Here is an 18,298-nt window from a genome sequence, read left to right on the forward strand (position 1 = left end):
CAGAATATACAGTTTAACAAGATTTCCTGGTGACTCATAGGCATGTTAATATTTAAAAAGCACTGGTCTAAGAGCTCTCCTGAAGGTCTGGGATGGTTAGGGAACACCAGAGCTGGCATGGCCTTCTGGTTTCCCAGGAGTTAAGCCTCTGAGAAGCTTCCAAAAGACTCTTATGACCTGAATCAGTCTGATTACTGAGTAGCATGGTGACTCAGTATAATTTCTTGGAAATTAGGTTTCCCTGGAAATAGCTTACAGTTATGAGTAAGAGTGAATTGCCCCACCTTCACCTCCATAAAGATCATCTGGGGACTTAACTTCAAGGACCAGAGGACCCATGGTGCCTCTTTTCTTAGTCATGTAGCCAACGACCTTCTAGGGAGCAGGTAAAGGTGTGAAACTAGTTAGTTTTTCCTCTGGATTAAAAGGATTTGTTCAAAATCCAAGTATTTGATGTAAGCATCATATTTGCAACTGAACAGTAGTCAAATTAAGTAATCAGAATCATGAAGGGGACATCACACAGCTTACCTACCACTACCAGCTTCTACTGTTTTGATCAGTAGAGAATCCAATGAATAAAGCTCATCCACATTTATTAAACTAATAACAGATTAAATATACTTCAAGGGGAATTACAGCAATAGTAATATGTTACAACTATAGTTGCTATGCTATACTACTGCTATCATAGAGATTATGGATTGACGGAACTTGCTTCCAGCCCATAATATATCATAAATATGTTTAAAAATAAAAAATAGTAAAGTATCATATTTATATTATACAATATATAATAGTATAGCATAGCAACCGGATGGAAAGGGAGAAGAAAAGAGAATGGTGAGAATGACCATGGAAGGATGAGCTAGAAAGCACAGGACTGAGAGAAAAGTGACAGAGATGGCAAATGAACCCACCCAATTGAGGCCTTAGGACTTGGAGAAAGGTGGGTGGTATATTAGAGGAAGACTGTAGAAAAGATAAGTGAGACATGAATTTCAAAAAAGGCAAGTTAATGATGAGTTATGGAAATTTAAGGCAAGGTAATAATGTAATCTGCCTCCCTCCAACACCCAAGATGTGAGATTGAATGTTTTTTTTAAAATTTATTTATCTTTTTGTTGTTGTTGAGGTATAGTCGTTTTACAATGTTGTGTTAGTTTCTACTGTACAGCGAAGTGAAGTAGAGTTACCTGTGCTATACAGCAGGTTCTTATTAGTTATCTATTGTATGCACATCAGTGTATACATGTCAATCCCAATCGCCCAATTCATCCCACCCCCACCCCCGCCCCCTACCACCCCTTGGTGTCCATACATTTGTTCTCTAAATCTGTGTCTCTATTTCTGCCTTGCAAACTGGTTAATCTGTACATTTTTCTAGATTCCACATATATGTGGTAATATACGATATTTATTTTTCTCTTTCTGACTTACTAGAGACTGTCATACAGAGTGAGATTGAATGTTCATAAGCGAAGATCATAAACGGAGATTGAAACTTCAGGGAGGTTATAAAAGGTGTCTCCAGAAGTTTGTGCTTTTAAGAAATGAATAACCACTTATCTTTCTTGTATATTAATTTCAAGTTTCACTGTCTCTCAAACTCCCTATGAGAGCTTGAGAAGTGTCACTGTCTTTGATTTAGCTTTACTTTTACATACATATGTACAAATGACCCTTGAACAACATAGGTTTGAACCTTGTTGGTCCATTTATATGCGGAATTTTTTTTCAATAAATATGCTGGAACATTTTTTGGAGATTTGCGATAATTTGAAAAAAACTCCCAGACCAACCACATAGCCTAGAAATATTGACAAAAAAAATTTAAATTAGGTATATCATGAATGCATAAAATATATAGAGATACTAGTCTGTTTTATCATTTAATACCATAAGATACACACAAATCTATTAAAAAGTTAAAATTGATCAAAACTTATGCACGCACAGACTGTTCACGGCACCATTCACAGTCAAGAGAAATGTATACAAACAGGATTAAATCATAACTGAAAAAATTAACTGTAGTTCATATTGTACTACTATAGTAATTTCATAGCCGCCTCCTGTTACTATTTCAGTGAGCTCAAGTGTTACAAGTATCCGCTTAAATGCCAAGTGACGCTAATCAACTCCTTGTGAGCAGTTCATTTCTCCAGTAAATTGCACATTGCAGTAAAAAGTGACCTCTTGCAGCTCTCACGTATTTTGCGTTGTTTACTGCAATACCATAAACCTTAAATAACACCAGGGGACCCATACAAGTGCCCCTAGTGATGCTAGAAGTGCTCCCAAGAAGCAGAGAATAGTCATGACATGACAAAAAAAAAAGTTTAATTACTTGATATGTACCATAGCTTAAGTTCTTCAGCTGTGGTTGCCCTCCATCTCAAGATAAATAAATCCAGCGTAAAGACCATTGTAAAGAAGAAAAGGAGATTCATGAAGTCATCGCTGTGGTTACACCAGCAGGCTCGAAACCTTGCTCTTTTTCAGAAATACCTTTTTATCTCAGGTGGAAAATCCAGCTTTGATGCGGGTTCAGGATTACTACAAGAAAGGCATACCTGTAGATTCTAATATGATTTGAGAAAAAGTGAAGTCATTAAATCACAACTTAAAGCAAAAGGAAGGCGAAGGAGCTAAAGCTGGAGAAATTAATGTCAGCAAAGATGCTCTGATAATTTAACAAAGAGGTTTGGCTTAAAAAATGTCACGATAACAGGAGAAGCAGCTTCACACACCAAGAGGCAGCAGATGTGTTCCCAGACACCATTAAGAAAATCATTGGGGAGAAAGAATATCTGCTGAACAGGTTTTTACTGCAGATGAAACTGCCCTATTCAGGAAAAAAAAAATGTCACCAAGGACATTTGTTAATAAGGAAGAGAAGATAGCAGCAGGATTTAAGGCAGGAAGGGACAGTCTAATACTACCGTTTCGTGCAAATGCAGTCAGGTTTATGATCAGGATCGCCCTTATATATAAAGCTGCTAACCCCAAGCCTTGAAGGGAAAGGATAAACACCAGCTGCCAGTCTTCTGATTGAACAAAAAGAAGGCCTGACAATGAGAACACTTTTTCTGGATTGGTTCTATTGAGGCTTTGTCCCTGAAGTCAGGAAGTACCTTGTTAGTAACGGAATACCTTTTAAAGTTCTTTTGATATTGGACTACAACCCTGGCTACACAGAACCCCATGAGTTCAACACTGAAGGTACTGTAAAGTGGTCTTCTTGCCCCCAAACACAACATCTCTAATTCAGTCTCCAGAACAGGGGGGTCATAGGGCCCTTTAAGGCTCATTATATATGGTACTCTATGGAAAGGATTGTCAATGCTATGGAAGAGAACCTCAATAGAGAACATCATGAATGTCTGAAAGGATTATGCCATTGAAAATGCCATCATTGGTATAGAAGAGTCCCTAAAAGCCATCAAGCCAGAAACAATAAATTCCTGCTGGAGAAACCTGTGTCCAGATGTTGTGCATGACGTCACAGGATTTACGACAGAGCCAATCAAGAAAATCATGAAAGAGATGGTGGATACAGCAAAGAGAGGTGAGGGCAAAGGGTTTCAAGATATAGATCTTGGAGAAATTCAAGAGCTAACAGACACCACACCAGAAAAATTAACAGGGGACAAATTGATGGAGATGAGTGCATCTGAACCAGTGCCAGACAACGAGGAAGAAGACATAGAAGAAGCAGTGCCAGGAAATGAAATGACATTAGGCAGTCTGGCAGAAGGTTCTGATCATTCAAAACTGCGTTTGATCTCTTTTAAGATGTGGACCCTTCTATGATATGGGCGCTGAAACTACAGCAAACGGTGGAAAGTTTGGTACCATATAGAAACATTTTTAGAAAAACGAAAAAGCCAAAAAAAGTCAGACAGAAATTGTGCTGTATTTCCATAACGTTACACTGAGTGTGCCTGCCTCTCCTGCTTCCCCTTTCACCTCCTCCATCGCTTCCACCTCTGCCACCTGGTGAGACAGCAAGACCAACCCCTCCTCTTCCCCCTCGTCCTCGGCCTGCTCATTGTAAAGAGGCCGAGGATGAAGAATTTTATGACGATCCACTTCCACCAAATGAAGAGAAATCATCATGACAGACAGTTAATAACCTTATCTGTTGTGTATGCGTGTTGAATGTCTTCGTGTGAAAATCTAATAACTGTACGGCAAGAACTGTATGACACGTTTTTTTCCCATAATCACCATCGTCTAAGTTTTCGTCTTGTAGAACATCGTGTGCAAAGACTTGTATTGAAGTGAACAGCTTATTCTTACGTGTGCATAAGGTGAGTGATATACCATACAAAATTAATAATGTGTTAGCTTTCTTACTGTTTTATAACTTTGCTTTCAAAGAATTACAGTACTGTACAGTATGCCCCTCTCTAATAACTGGAGAAACGGCATATCAACCTATCATCACAGGTAAATGTTTTTGTTTTTTTTTAATGTAACTGTGTCTCCAATACTGTATTAAGAATATGACTGTAATACTGTGTGCCATGAAAATTTTACAATGATTCATTCATTAGTGTATAGGTTAGGCTACTGTGAAGCAACCATATTGATGACACTTAGGCTACCATAAAGCAATCACATCGCTGCTTTGTTATCAGTGCATGAATCATTATGTCTGTAAATAAATATGAATTTCTTTTTCACATTATCTTTTCATTTTTGATGTCTAGTGTTAGTAATGCGTATCACATCTACAGTATTTTATATCATGTAAGACAATACTGACATAAGTACTGACAGACAATTCACCTTATAAACAGATGACAAACTTATGGTATTGATAAATACAGTACAGTACTGTAAATGTACTTCCTCTTACTTATGACTCTCATAATAACATTTTCTTTTCTCTAGCTTATTTATTGTAAGAATATGGTATATAATACATCAACATGCAAAATTCGTGGTAACCATTTATGTTATCAGTAAGGCTTATAGTCAACAGCAGCCTATTGGCAGTTAAGTTTTTAAGGTGTCAAAAGTTACTCAGATTTTTGACTTCATGGGGGGTCGGTGCCCCTGACCCCCCGCATTGTTCAAGGGTCAACTATAGTATGTTTACATGCATACGCATGTGTGCCCTTAAACACATATACTATGAGCAACCATGAAAAACACTGAAAGTTTTTTCACTTTATTTTTCTTTTCCATTATGGTTTATTATAGGATATTGAATATAGACCCCTGTGTTATACAGTAGGATCTTGTTGTTTATCCATTCTATATATAATAGTTTGCATCTGCTAGTCCCAAACTCCCAATCCATCCCTCCCCGTCCCCTCTCCCCCTTGGCAGCCACAAATCTGTTCTCTATCACTAAAGTTTTTGAGACTTGTAAATTCTGCATTCATTCAATTTATATGTCCCATGATCACTCTCTAGTTACGCTCTTCTTCTCTACAACATTGAGCTGAGTATCTCACATTATGAGATGAAACAACACATACTTTTTTTATAAAACACCCAGTTTCCCCAAATTCAGTTTCTCAACATTCAGATTTCCTTGGAACCAAAAAAACAGGTTACACTCATTGAATGTTTGCTCTGTGGTAGGTAATGTGCTGAGTTTTAATGCACCGACTCATTTAACCCTTCTAATCAAATTATGAAGTTATTATTCTCCCCATTTTATATAAAAGGTAACTGAGGCTCACAAAGACTAAATAAACTACCCAAGGTCACATGCATAGTAGGAAGTGGAGATAGAATTTAAGCTCAGGTCCCTTCTCCCTCCAAATTCAGAATGCTCTAACCATTATGCCCAGAGGGGTGGTCACCTGCATGCTGCCATCAGAGTGGCCTCCAATCCATGGTTCCAACACTTGATTCATTCTAACCACATTCTAGCAAATCATGTTGCTTTTCTTTAGGTGACATACACATAAGTCAGTACTTATCTTCATGACAATCTCATCATCTAAAATATAGCTTGTGCTGTTTCAGAAGCCTTTCCACATAAGTGTGTGTAGATTGTTTAATATAAAAGTAACCAGTGGATTTATCCTGATGAACATATCATTTCTCCAGTGCTCCTCTTATATAAGATGTTGTCTAAAATGAGCAAGTAGTTTTGGGAGCTTGGATTTCAGTTTTGCAATATAACTGTTCACATTTCCGTCAGTCTTTTCCCTGACTTGGGCTATTTCCTTTGCATCCTTCCTGTGGAATGACTTTTAGAGAATCATGGCCTCATAGCACATGACACATTAATGCTTCAAAATAAACCAAATCCCTAAAGTACAATTTTTTTAGCTTCTTTCACTTCTCCCTCTAACAAAGAGGAATTACTGCAACTTATCAGGTAAAATACTATATACATTTAATCAGGGAATAGAGATAATCTTCATAAACTCTAACAGATGATGGATGATTCCTGGTCTGCGTCCTGCCAAATTTACAAACTCCTACTTTAGAGCTGTGCAGTGCTGAAAGGTGTACATGCCAGCTGGTGCTCAGCTGCAAAGCCCATCATCAGCTCCACAGGCAGCAGAACTCAAATACTGACATCCCTCATTTGCCATCACGGTAAATATCCAGCAATAGTTCTGCTTGGGAAAAGAGCATGTTGTGTTGACAACTGAACAGGGTCCAAAAGTGATCACATATTAGGAAGATCCTTGGAAAATTCACAATATTATTTATTTATAAATGGAAGCAGGATTTTTCTAAAGTTTCTTTTTTAATCAAAACACAAAAGTTAGTTATGCAGAGCAATTTACGAATAAAAATGGCATTCCTATATTATTATGTTCCATGAATTTTATTTTGATAGGTGGTGGGGAAAGACATGAGACCAAAAGAGTGCAGTGGGTTCTGGCTGGCCGAACCACTTGCGAGCTGTGTGACATGGTACCAATCACATAGGGTGGTGGTGAAAGTGAAGGAGATAGTAATGCATTTAACAGGACACTCAGAAAAGTGCCAGGCACATAGCAAGAGCTCAAAAATGGTACTTACTTACTTATTTGTTTTCTTGTTTGTTTATTTTTACCGGGGTTGGAGGTGGGGAAGAGAGAGAAAAATAGGTAGATGGGTAGTTAGGTGTAACTTGTAACTTTAATTTTAATTTTAATTTTAATTTTAACTTGTAACTTTAATTTTACACCACTGGTGGTTGTATTTCCAGCTCTCAGCTCACTATATTTCAGGCCACTGCAGTACCACTTTGTGCAAACATTGACCTTCTGCATGTCTGGAGATTTCTGTCTTTGTCATTTCCCTTTTTGGGGGAAATAGTGCATTAAATTTCTCTGCCACAGGACATGGATGATAGTTTTCAGAGCTAAGTGCTACTTTTATACTTTTTTTTTACATTATATCATTTAATCCATCCAGTAACTCCAGGAAGGAAATGGATTATAACCATGTTTAGATGTGAAAACAGGCTCAGAGGTTAAATGGGTAGCTTAGGGTACATGTAGGCACAGGACTTCCTCCTAACCTCTAGTTTGGTGCTCCTTCAGCTGGATTACTGCCTTACAGAATGTGTTCTGAGCAACCCGCAGGACTCAGGAAACCCTTTTGGGGTGACTGAGAACAATGGGGGAAGGGATTGTCTACTTGAGGGAAATGGGATGTCTCCAGTCCCCCAACTTCTACATTTCACCTAGAGCAGATCTGCCCTTATATGTTTTATATAAAGATACTCAGCGTGATATACTATGAACATAAAAGATTCTCTGGTTAAAAGAACAGAAAAATCACTATGTCATACAAAACTTTTACACTCTGGAAGTGCACACTGTGGAAACAAGACTGATCCGAGAAATTAAAAGGACTGAAGACATTAACAATTTCAAGATCAGATAAACTTTACGTAGTACAGGGGTCTTTTTTTTCCTCAGCAGAAATAATGGCCCAGGTCACTTTCGCTATTGGCAAAGTCCTTCTGAATTGTCAACTGATCACCAGAAAGACCTCATTTCAGCCGGTCCTCAAGGTCATTACTTAGACACTCAGGAATGGAGGAATTAAACATGGTTACAAAGGATTCTTAACTGTAAAACATCTCAGGACCTTTAAGATGATAACATATACTGAATGGCCATAAAATTCAAGTATTCCTCAAATTTATTTGGCCATGGGTTTTTTTTCCACAAAGACTATCAATTAACATATTTTGGAACTCATTTTCCCAAGAAAAATGTTGGGGAAATGCTCTTTTCTAGCGGTTCCCAAAGCATGGTCCATCAGCTTTATTGAAAATTTATTCCAAAGGTGAAATCTCAGGCCCTACCTCAGACCTACAGAATCCGAAACTCTGGGTTTTACAATCCCTGAGGGTCAGGGACTCACATTCAAGTTAAAGAAGCCTTTCTCCAGTCAGCAGTCTCCTAAATGGTCTTCTTCCTCTAAACTCCTTTCTCCACGAAGCAGCCGATCTTAAACCACCGGGCCCCAATTCAACCTAAACCCTACAACAACTTCCACTGCACCTAGAATAAATTCCAAATGCCTTACGGCAGACACTGTACCTGATGCAGCCCCCTGCCTGTCTCTTTGTTTTTACCTTGTGTTATCTTGTGTTACTCTCCTTTGTTTACAAACTTCCAGCCACACTGCTCCTTTATATTCCCAGAACACTGGAAGATTGCTCCTGCCCAGAGCCCTTCTATGTCCTCTGCCTGGAACGGTCCCCTCCACACTCCTCTCCCCCCTAATCTGCACGGCTAGTTCCTTCTTGTAATTCAGGTGTCAGCATCAGTGTCACCTCCCCAGTCACCCGCCCAGTCACTCTCCATCTGACCTAGTTTTATTGTCTTCAGAGCAGTTACCATAATCTGAAGTTACTTTGTTTGCTTGTAAGCTCCATGAGAGCAGGAAGCATGTGTACCTGTGCTAAGTAAATATTTGTTGGATGAACACAGCTGTCCTTGGAGCTCTAGTTTATTTTATGGTGTGTGGTGAAGCTGCAACTACCCAATGCCCTCTGTGTCCCCTTCAAATGACCCCTGAGCTACATGTGATCCCAAGCTTCACAAGATGGGCCTCATATAACAACATCCTTTATTTATCCACTTCTTAACATGCCAAAATATTAATGTCTTACTAGATAAAAGGCAACACCAATTTCCTTATTGACATTAAGAAAAAAGTCAATGATCAAATTACTTTAAAAAATAAATAATCATTCAATAAACATTGTTATCTAAATTGTTTTTCATGCAACTCAATAAAGGAATTTTCATTTTGATTAGAAAAAAAATAGAGCTTAAAAACATTTTCCCTTTAATTTCTTTTAATTTCCTGGAGGAAACCATTATTCAACATGGTCAACTCCAGCAGGCCCCCTTCCACTAGCAGAGAATAGTATTAAGGACAAAGCTTTGTTATGAGAATGACCTGGTTTCCAATATTCGTACCAGCATTTATCACTTTGCGACCTTGGTCAAGTTTCTTAAACACCAATAACCCAGGTTTCCTCATCCACAGAACTTGGATCACAATACGTTACAGTAGAGTAATTATAAGAGTTAAGTTGGATAACATTTGTGAAAGTAATCACAGTTACAATATTTTTGAGCGTTAGTTCACATCAAGTGTTCTGCTAAGCTATTAAACATGGTATTCTCTTTACTTCTCCTTCACTATAGATAGTAGTATTCCTATGTTACAGAAATGGAGATGGAAGAATTAAGTAATTTGCCCAAGGTCAGAAAACTGTAAGCATCAGCACTGGGTTTTCAAAGTTAGGTTTCTCTGACTCGAAGGCTCTTGTCCTTCTCCCCCATCCCTACTGCTTGTGAAACGCCAAACACAGGTGCTCCCACATGGTAGGTGTTCTAGAAATGTAGGCTTATCTTCCCCACACCCTGCCCACAGTACCTCTGATCCTATTCCAATTCTGCACCACCATGAGGTCCTGGTATCTCTCTACCGCACTCTATTTCACTGAACATTTCTTAAGTTTTCCCTTTTGATGGAAAACTATCCCAATTGTCTGCAAGAAGATAATTAGAATCATTCCAACTTAAAGGAGAACTCACACAACTGCCTTCACAATACCTCACTAATTGTCCTTATTCCTTTCAGGAAACGTCACTTGTATATTGTGTTCATGGTAGCTTAATCGTCTACGCCATGTGATGTTCTATAAGCAGAAACGACATGGGCTTTGAGGTCAAAGAGTCCAGGGCCCCAAGAGTCATCTCTACCACTGACTAGTTGTGTGACTTTGCACACATCTTATTCCCTCTCTGAGCATGTTTCCTCACGTACATATTGGGGAGAAGAACCCACCCCTTAAAATTGTTGTGATGCTTAATGCTGGCACATCGTGGGCATTAAATAAACATTAGTTTCCTTCTTCCCCTCACTTTTCCTGCCGTTTCTGCAAGCTCTGTTGTTTTAAGCCTCTGTAGGCATAGAGAATGTCTCTCTTTTCTATGCGAACAAAGCTTTTTGACAATACTTTAAAATAACGGAACTTGTTTGTGAAATGAATGCCGTATGACCAGGTGGCCATCCCGGGACGTGATGGGTTATTTCAGTGATGTACCACTGCTGAGGGAAGTAGGAGAACTTTGCTTTTGGAATTGCTCTTAGAGCCAGTTTATCAGTCACTCAAGAAAAGCAGCTTCATTATTTGATGTTGTTTTTTAATGGTTTACCACCTCTCTGCTTCTTTACTGGTACCCCTTCATATCCCAAATAGAAGGCCATGCTCAGTTCTGGGATGGTAGAAACTTTAAGATATTTTTGACGAAAAGGGAAAAAAAAATATGTGTATATATATATATATATATATATATATATATATATATATAGTGACATTTTGACCATTCACTTTATTTATCGCCTTGGGTTCAAATCATCCTTTTACTTCTAAATATCACAATTACCACAAAAGGATGAAGAATTGAAGTCAGGAAATATTTTACAAATCCAAAGGTAATTCTGAAAGATGAGTCCCACCAATGATTTGGCATAATAGAAGCAACATGGATATTTAGGTATAGCCTCCAATGGTGACTATTTTGAAGGGAACTTTATTTGGATTTGTGTGTTCAAATTAGACTGTTTATTTTAAACATTTATCTAATATGAAAATTTGCACAAAAATACTGTAATCAGTTCAATAGGATTACTGTGTATTCCACATAAGCCAAAATTATTTCAGAAGAAAATGCTTTAGATTACTATCTGGAAACTTTTTAGACTGTATGCTCTATCAGTAATAGAATTTTGAGTGTGTACCACAAATTTATGTATAGTTAATTTATTTATAAATTACATACATATTCTTTGAGTTATAATCATTTACATGTATTGAAACAGATAAGAATAGAAATTGCAGGGTATAAGTGTGTTATTTTCTCTCCTTATCTCAGTGAAGCTCCTTGTGTATATCTGGCACATATGCATACATCCTGCTTTGGAGATCACTGTTTTAGATGATGATGATTGTGATAAAAGAGGTAAGAGTCCTTTTTCTGAATGGTCACTAAATAAAATTGTTACCTTTCATATGTTTAGCAACTTTCATTACTTATACTAAAAATCAAATGCAATGTAAATTCACCAAGAGTGAAATTTAGGAGGAAATGCTTGAGTGCAATTAATTCATCACAACTAGTCTAGAAGATGTTAAAAACTGCATGTTGAGCTAACATGAGACCCTATGAAATAATGTGACACTATAAAGATGAAGGGAGACACTTCTGTAAGTGTCATATGAAAAGGAACCAAAGTTAGATACAACTTTGAATACAGTAATTGAAGGCAGGCCAACATGTTGTGAATTGACTCTGGTTAGACTGTGAGTCCTACAGAAGCAAAGACTCAAATGGCCTCTACAACTGTGTTTCTAGCTGCAAAACCTGTTGCAGGTGCATCACTCTTTGAAACAGACTCACACACATGTATAACAACACTGTTACAAGAAGCAAGCTGACTATGAAAATAATGGCAAGAGACAAAGGAAAGTAACGAGAACATCTGCCTCTGGATTTGTATGTGTGACGGGGTATTATTCCCAGTCTCTATAATATGCTTCCTCTAAGTTACAAAAAAATACTTATATTTATAAATGCAAAGGATCTGTCAGACAAAAGATTACTTCCTTATTTCAAGTGGCATTCCATAGCAACATTTGGTGCAACAAATTAATTCAAACAATTTCTTGAAGTTCCCTTATTAGACAATAATATACATATTATAATGTTTAAAGTCCATTTCAATTTACAAAAACATTTTCTAAAATAATTATGTGAGGGTAATAAGCTTGGTTTTTCACATAGAAAATTCAAAGTTATTATGAAGAAAGGAAAAAGAATATGATTTCTAATTAAGTTCTGTAAAATTTGCCAGTTCACGTTAAAGAACAATGAGCCATTGGAAATAAATAATTAAGAGCAGACTTGACAGACTGCAATAAAAACACTACAAGGTATTTTTAAATGGCTTTTGAGTTTATTTAAAATAAAATTCTAACAAGGTGTCTTGGGGTAAAATTTCTTGATTTCTTACCTTGCCATACTTCTGGGCATAAGATCCCGTGAGCAGTGAATGGAAAACAATGATGGTTTCATCCAAGTCCCAGACAAACACACGCTGGAGAAAAAAGATAAATATTGAAGAATTATCAAGTTCTAAGGAAACAGAATTCTCTTTACAAGTAGAAGTCCTCTTGTTTTATCGTTGGAAAGAATCTTGATACCATTATATGGAAATCTATGCTACTCCATTAATTTTTCCTCCAAATTTGTCAAATCTAACCCCTGTAAAACCTGAGGAGCAAGAGTGACAAAAATAATAAGGCTTAAAAATGTGATGTCCTAATCTGAATGAATTCATTCAAATATGTATTTGCAGTTAATACCCAAAAGACACATTTCAACTTTATGATAGAAGTGTGTTCTTATAAAATTTTATGTCTCATGAATTCATGAAGTTTTCTAATTCATGCAAAGAATTATATTTAAAAAAAATATTTTAAAGAATCAATGAACAATCCCTGAATAGAAATTGTAACGTGTGGACCCTTGGGTCAGATTAAGTCATAAGATGGGTTGTTTGGCCTGCACAGTGTTTTGAACGATTTCAAATTATTGATTAAAATTTCCAGATTAGAAGATTTCACACGAAGTTCAGGGTTCTGACTGCAGTAGACAAACTTCCGGTTTGTGGCAATGGTCGCTGACAGTCCATGTGGCAATGATGCAGGGGTCCCTTTAGACTGGGCCAGTGCTCCCCACTCTTCCCAGTCTGCTGGCCCCCTAGCCCAGTTCACTCATTCATATCACCTGCTGGGTTCTTGAAGGCATTTGAATCTGCTACTGTTGTTCGCATCAAGGAAATGATCTCTTATGAAGAGGTACAAGGGCTATTACTTGACTTTACTAAATCTGGAGATTTAACTTTTTTTCACAATTAAAATATGCAGCTGTGTAAGAAGTAACACATTATGGTTAAGAATAGTTTCTTCTAACGTTTCATAATAAAAAAAAAAACAACCTGCTTAGTATGTATATATCTCAAAAGATCTGTCCCAACTGGAAACAATGACACACAGAAATTTTTACAAGTATAAAAATTTTAACATATGTATCAAATGATTGGAATTTTTCTTATTTTCTGATGACAACTTCTTTTCTCCATACAGATTAATTTTACCTTTTAAAATTTATTGACCCATGTAAAAACATCTTTCATGACCCTAGTACTCCCAGAAAGAGTGCTTCTCAGATAAATACCCCACAAACAATGGCTTTATTTTTCTAATTTCTGCTTGTGCCTTCTGTTTGTGTCTTTTGGATCAAAAGATGCAACTATCTCAGGCCTAGAATTTATAGAGCATTTTTAACTAAGTTGTTATTCTCTTTAATTTTGCCATTATAATGGATGAAATCTCTAATTTCAGAGCTGTGAAATGCCTACTTCATAGTAGGTCCACTCATTTCATGATATATCTTTTTCTTTTAAGTCTGAAACTTTACAGAACTGTACGGTATAGAATATATCATTCAATAAAATGAAACATCACATTACACCTTTTAAGGAGAAGTCAACATACCTCCAGGTCACTGTCGGGAGGCGGGGAGGGATTACTTTTCCGGCCTCTTCCTCGGGACTTTGACCCAGAACTCCTGCACGTTCTCTCATCAAGATCTTTGATGGGTGTGGAGGGGCTCTGCACGGTATCAAACTCTCCTATAAATAACATGAATACTGTCAAGGACGGCACTTCATTTTTAGATCAGGTATGAGTCTTCATGATTAATGATTTTAACAAATCCTACAACAGAAAATTCCTTATGACAAGAAAGATTTATAATCAAATACACAAAATTTTAATTTAGTCAAAATTTTGCAGGTCACACAGGTTTCTCCTAGTTTTGATCTATGTGATCTATTAAACCTGAAGACCTTTTGTACTCCAGATGCCCTCAACTTCCTATCTCTATTCCCACCTATGTATTTATCTAAATTTAGATCTGTTGTCACCTCCTTATGTCTGAGGATGAGATCCCATCCCTCCCCCTGCAAATATGACTTCCGTGCCTAACCTATTAGAGAATAATCATGCTCCACTACTCAAACTCTCTTTTACCTTCCCTTCAATCTCTCCCGTTTCTAGGGGTGGGGGGCACACAGACAAGTTGAAAAGTCCTTCCCTTTGACCTTGCATTTCTATCTAGAAGCTATCTGTTTGCTATCTTTTCTTTTTAAAGGACCTGTCTTAAAAGAACAGCGTGTACCAGTGCTGTCCAACAGAAATACAAAGTGAGCCACGAATGTAACCACACATACATATAATTTTAAATGTTCTAGAAGCTGCATTAAAAAAGGTAAAAAGAAACATGTAAAATTAATTTCATTCCTATATGCTAATTGCTCTAATATACCCAAAACATTATCATTTCAGCATATAATAAATATAAAAATGACATGATTTACATAATCTCGTTTTCATGCTAAGTCTTCGAAATCCTGTGTGTATATGACACTTAGAGCTGACTTCAATCTGTATTAGCCACACGTGCCTATTAAGCCCTTGTAATGGGGCTAGTACAGACTGAAGTCAGCGGCTACAGTACTGGACGGCACATTTGTCTCCACTTCCTGACATTTGATTTGTCATAATCTAGCTTCAGTTCACCAAAACTCTAAGAAAACTACTCTTACCCAGAGTCCCCAGAACCACCTAAATGGCAAATGCGATAATAGATTAGACTCAGTCCTTACCTTCCTGGATCTCTATGCTGTGTATGATCCTCTTCAACACCACCTCCTCAGAACCATTAGCAGCTGATACTCTGCATGTTTTAGAATCTTTCTCATGAGTCCTTCTCTGTCTAGGAGACACGGACTCCTTTTCCTTCTCCCATTCCTTACATTCTGGTACTTAGTACTCTCATCCTTTGATCATTTTCCCCACTCCACACCATGTGGGCAATCTAACCCTCTCATAGGTCAGTCACTTTCTACGTGAAGACCCATACATCATACCAAGTCAAATCTTAAGTTTCAGACTTTGTGTTTAATTGGGTTCTGCATGTCCCACAGATACGCAAAAGTCCGACACGTCTAAAGCTAGTGATGCAGCATCTTATGAGGTGGAGAGTACAGAGCAGTGGCAAGTCTGTAGGAGAGGGTGTTAAGATAAACCCACCAAGGCAACAGTGAGGTGCAGTAAAACTTCACAAGTAACAAGAGTTGGACTTACTATATGACTTCAAGCATTTTACTCAATCTCTCTGGATCTCAGTTTCTTCGTATACTAAAGCCTGGGTAATAGCAGCTATCTTTTTTTATTACTGAGATAAATCTGATTTATGTTTACTTTAAATCATATGCATAATGTTAAAATGTCTAAGAGAGTCCAATGGCAAACTATATTAAAGTTACACAATTTTTAAAAGTAAAGATGTTATGACTCTCATACTTTATCATAAAAATTAAAATAAAATAATTATGAGGACAGCCAAGCAGTTATTAATCTAAATAAACACGTCTGAACAAACTAGATCACACTTAGGTAACATTTTTTCTGAGATGTTTTAGGTAAACAGTGTTTATATAGCTAACCTCTAATAATTTCTAACGGTCAAATGTTTTCTTTGGGAAACATTTGTGCATGTCAGGACAGCATCAAAAAAAATGTCTGTGCTCCAAATATTATTTGCTCTTAAAACATTGTTAGCACAGTTCATTGCATGGGTTTCTGCTATCGAATGCATGAGAGTAGAAAGCATAATAAAAGAATCTTTAGTTACGATGCTGAATATAGCCCTATGTCATAGTAAATCATGTTTCAGCTTACTTGTATAGGCGTTAGCTGGGGATTTGGGTATTTAAACACACACCTACTTTTTAAAAATATCACACAAAATGTTTTCTATTTTCAATTATTTTTATAAAACAGAATTTTTCTAAGGTTACTATGTCCTGCCAATCAAATGTTCTTTTTCAGATAAAATATTGATTCAAATTAACACACATTTATTAAGCTTATAAAAGTTTTTTGGTTGACTTTCCATAAGACCTATCTTTCTATCCATTATAGATCAATTTTCAGGAGTTAACTCTCATCAGGCAGCTTTGTTCTTGCCACAGTGCAAGAGGTGAATAGACAAAGTCTTGCAAAATCCCAGTTACTGTGCTCAGTTATGGGTGGTTGATTGTTGACTGGATCCATAAAGACAGGGTTAGGCAGGAACAACTCAGCTACTCAAGTGAACTGGAAGTCAGCAGCTATCACAGCAAGAGAGTGAAAAGAGTAGAAGGAGGAAGGTAAAAGTCTGGTCATAGGAAGTGTCTGGGTCTCAATAAGCTTATTGGAATACATGTTTGGCTAGAGTCGCTGTTCATTATGTCTGAGATTCACCCACATTGTAGCCTGGAGCAGTTGTTTGTTTTTTCCTTAATGTGGCTGGAACTTCATGACATATGTATACTATGCTTTATACATTCTGTTGATGAACATTTGGGTTATTTGTAGTTTTAGGCAACTATGAATAAAGCTGTTATAAACATTCTTGTTTATATCTGTGGGCATAAGCTCCCCTTCCTAGCATATCCCTATATGTATATACCTAGCATATCCCTATATGTATATACTAAGCATATGCCTATATGTATACACCTGGCAGAGGGACTGCTGGGTCGAATGGAAGGCATATGTTTACCTTCAGTAGACACTGAGCACTCTTTTCCAAAGTTGTTGTATTAATTCACTCTCTTACTGGCATTGAGAGTTCTAGTTGCACTACATCCTCGCCAATACTTGGTATTGCTAGTCTTTTTTATATTAGCGATGGTAGGGGTTGGTAGTATCTTATTGTAGTTTTAATTAGCATTTTCTTGATGAGTAACGATGTAGAATACTTTGTTTCTTACTCATTTGGTATCTACTTTTTATGAAGTAACTGTTTAAATCTTTGACTAATTAAAAAAAATTGGGTTATCTTTTTCTTATTGATTTGTCAGAGCTCTTTACTGTGAAACGTTCTTTACACGCACACACACACGCACACATATATATGACTTAAGCTTCACTTCTACCCAGTGAATTTGGCCCTTTATTAGCCTCTTTTAATAATGGGAGAACTGGAGACATGTGGGACTCAATTAACTAACCAAGATGAAATAGCCTGTATGTGAAAAGCTGATATGGTTCCAGAACTCCCGCTTTAACCACTAGGTAATACTTCCTCTCCCAAATAGCACTGGTCTGTCCAGGTTACAAAAAGGTCAAATGTATATCTGTTTCTACTAATCAAAAGAGTTACACAGACTTTACACAATTTCTGTGACAGTGAGGGCCAAGGAATTCATCTGAAAACATCAAAGTAAAAGAGCAGGTCCTTAAGCGGGCATGTGCTGTATTTGGGCTCCTACAGCAACCACCCAGATGGAAATGAACTGACCTCCATATCTTTTGAAGGTTCTAGCCTTTCTTCTGATAAAGGGTAAAATCAGGAACTTGAGCTCAACTGGTCATTAAACATTTGTTGACATTTGTTTTTTAAAGGAGAAAGCTGTTAATTCCAGTGCCTCTGTCAATTTCACTCAGGTAATTGCACTAGGGTACAGTAATGCTGCAGGTAGGGAAAATGCAAATTGGCAGAGAAGTTAAAGTGGTCAGTCCTTTCCGTTTAAATCCTCTTGTTGCCTTCAATGAAATGAATTAGTACTTTGCTTTCCTTCCTGTCCTCATGTGAAATGCCATGAGGCCTAGAAAGTCTACTGAGTTCTGCCTAAGAAACTGGCTTCTTTTCAAAGAGTGATCTTACCATATCCTTTACTT

At 37.2% G+C, this 18,298-nt stretch overlaps 1 protein-coding gene across 3 annotated transcripts in view; it reads right to left on the reverse strand.

The window, feature by feature from the left end:
- Positions 1–18,298, reverse strand: part of EYA4 (EYA transcriptional coactivator and phosphatase 4) — a 257,178-nt gene that overhangs the window by 25,354 nt on the left and 213,526 nt on the right. For all 3 annotated transcript variants that reach the window (XM_082633829.1, XM_082633828.1, XM_082633830.1), the window contains 2 exons: positions 14,063–14,199; positions 12,517–12,600 (listed from right to left, as the gene is read on the reverse strand). In XM_082633829.1, the coding sequence (XP_082489955.1) occupies positions 12,517–12,600; positions 14,063–14,199 (221 nt within the window). The remainder of the gene's footprint in view (positions 1–12,516; positions 12,601–14,062; positions 14,200–18,298) is intronic.

This window comes from Mesoplodon mirus (genome assembly GCF_964341445.2).
Source record: "Mesoplodon mirus genome assembly, chromosome: 10".
Taxonomy (NCBI): Eukaryota; Metazoa; Chordata; class Mammalia; order Artiodactyla; family Ziphiidae; genus Mesoplodon; species Mesoplodon mirus.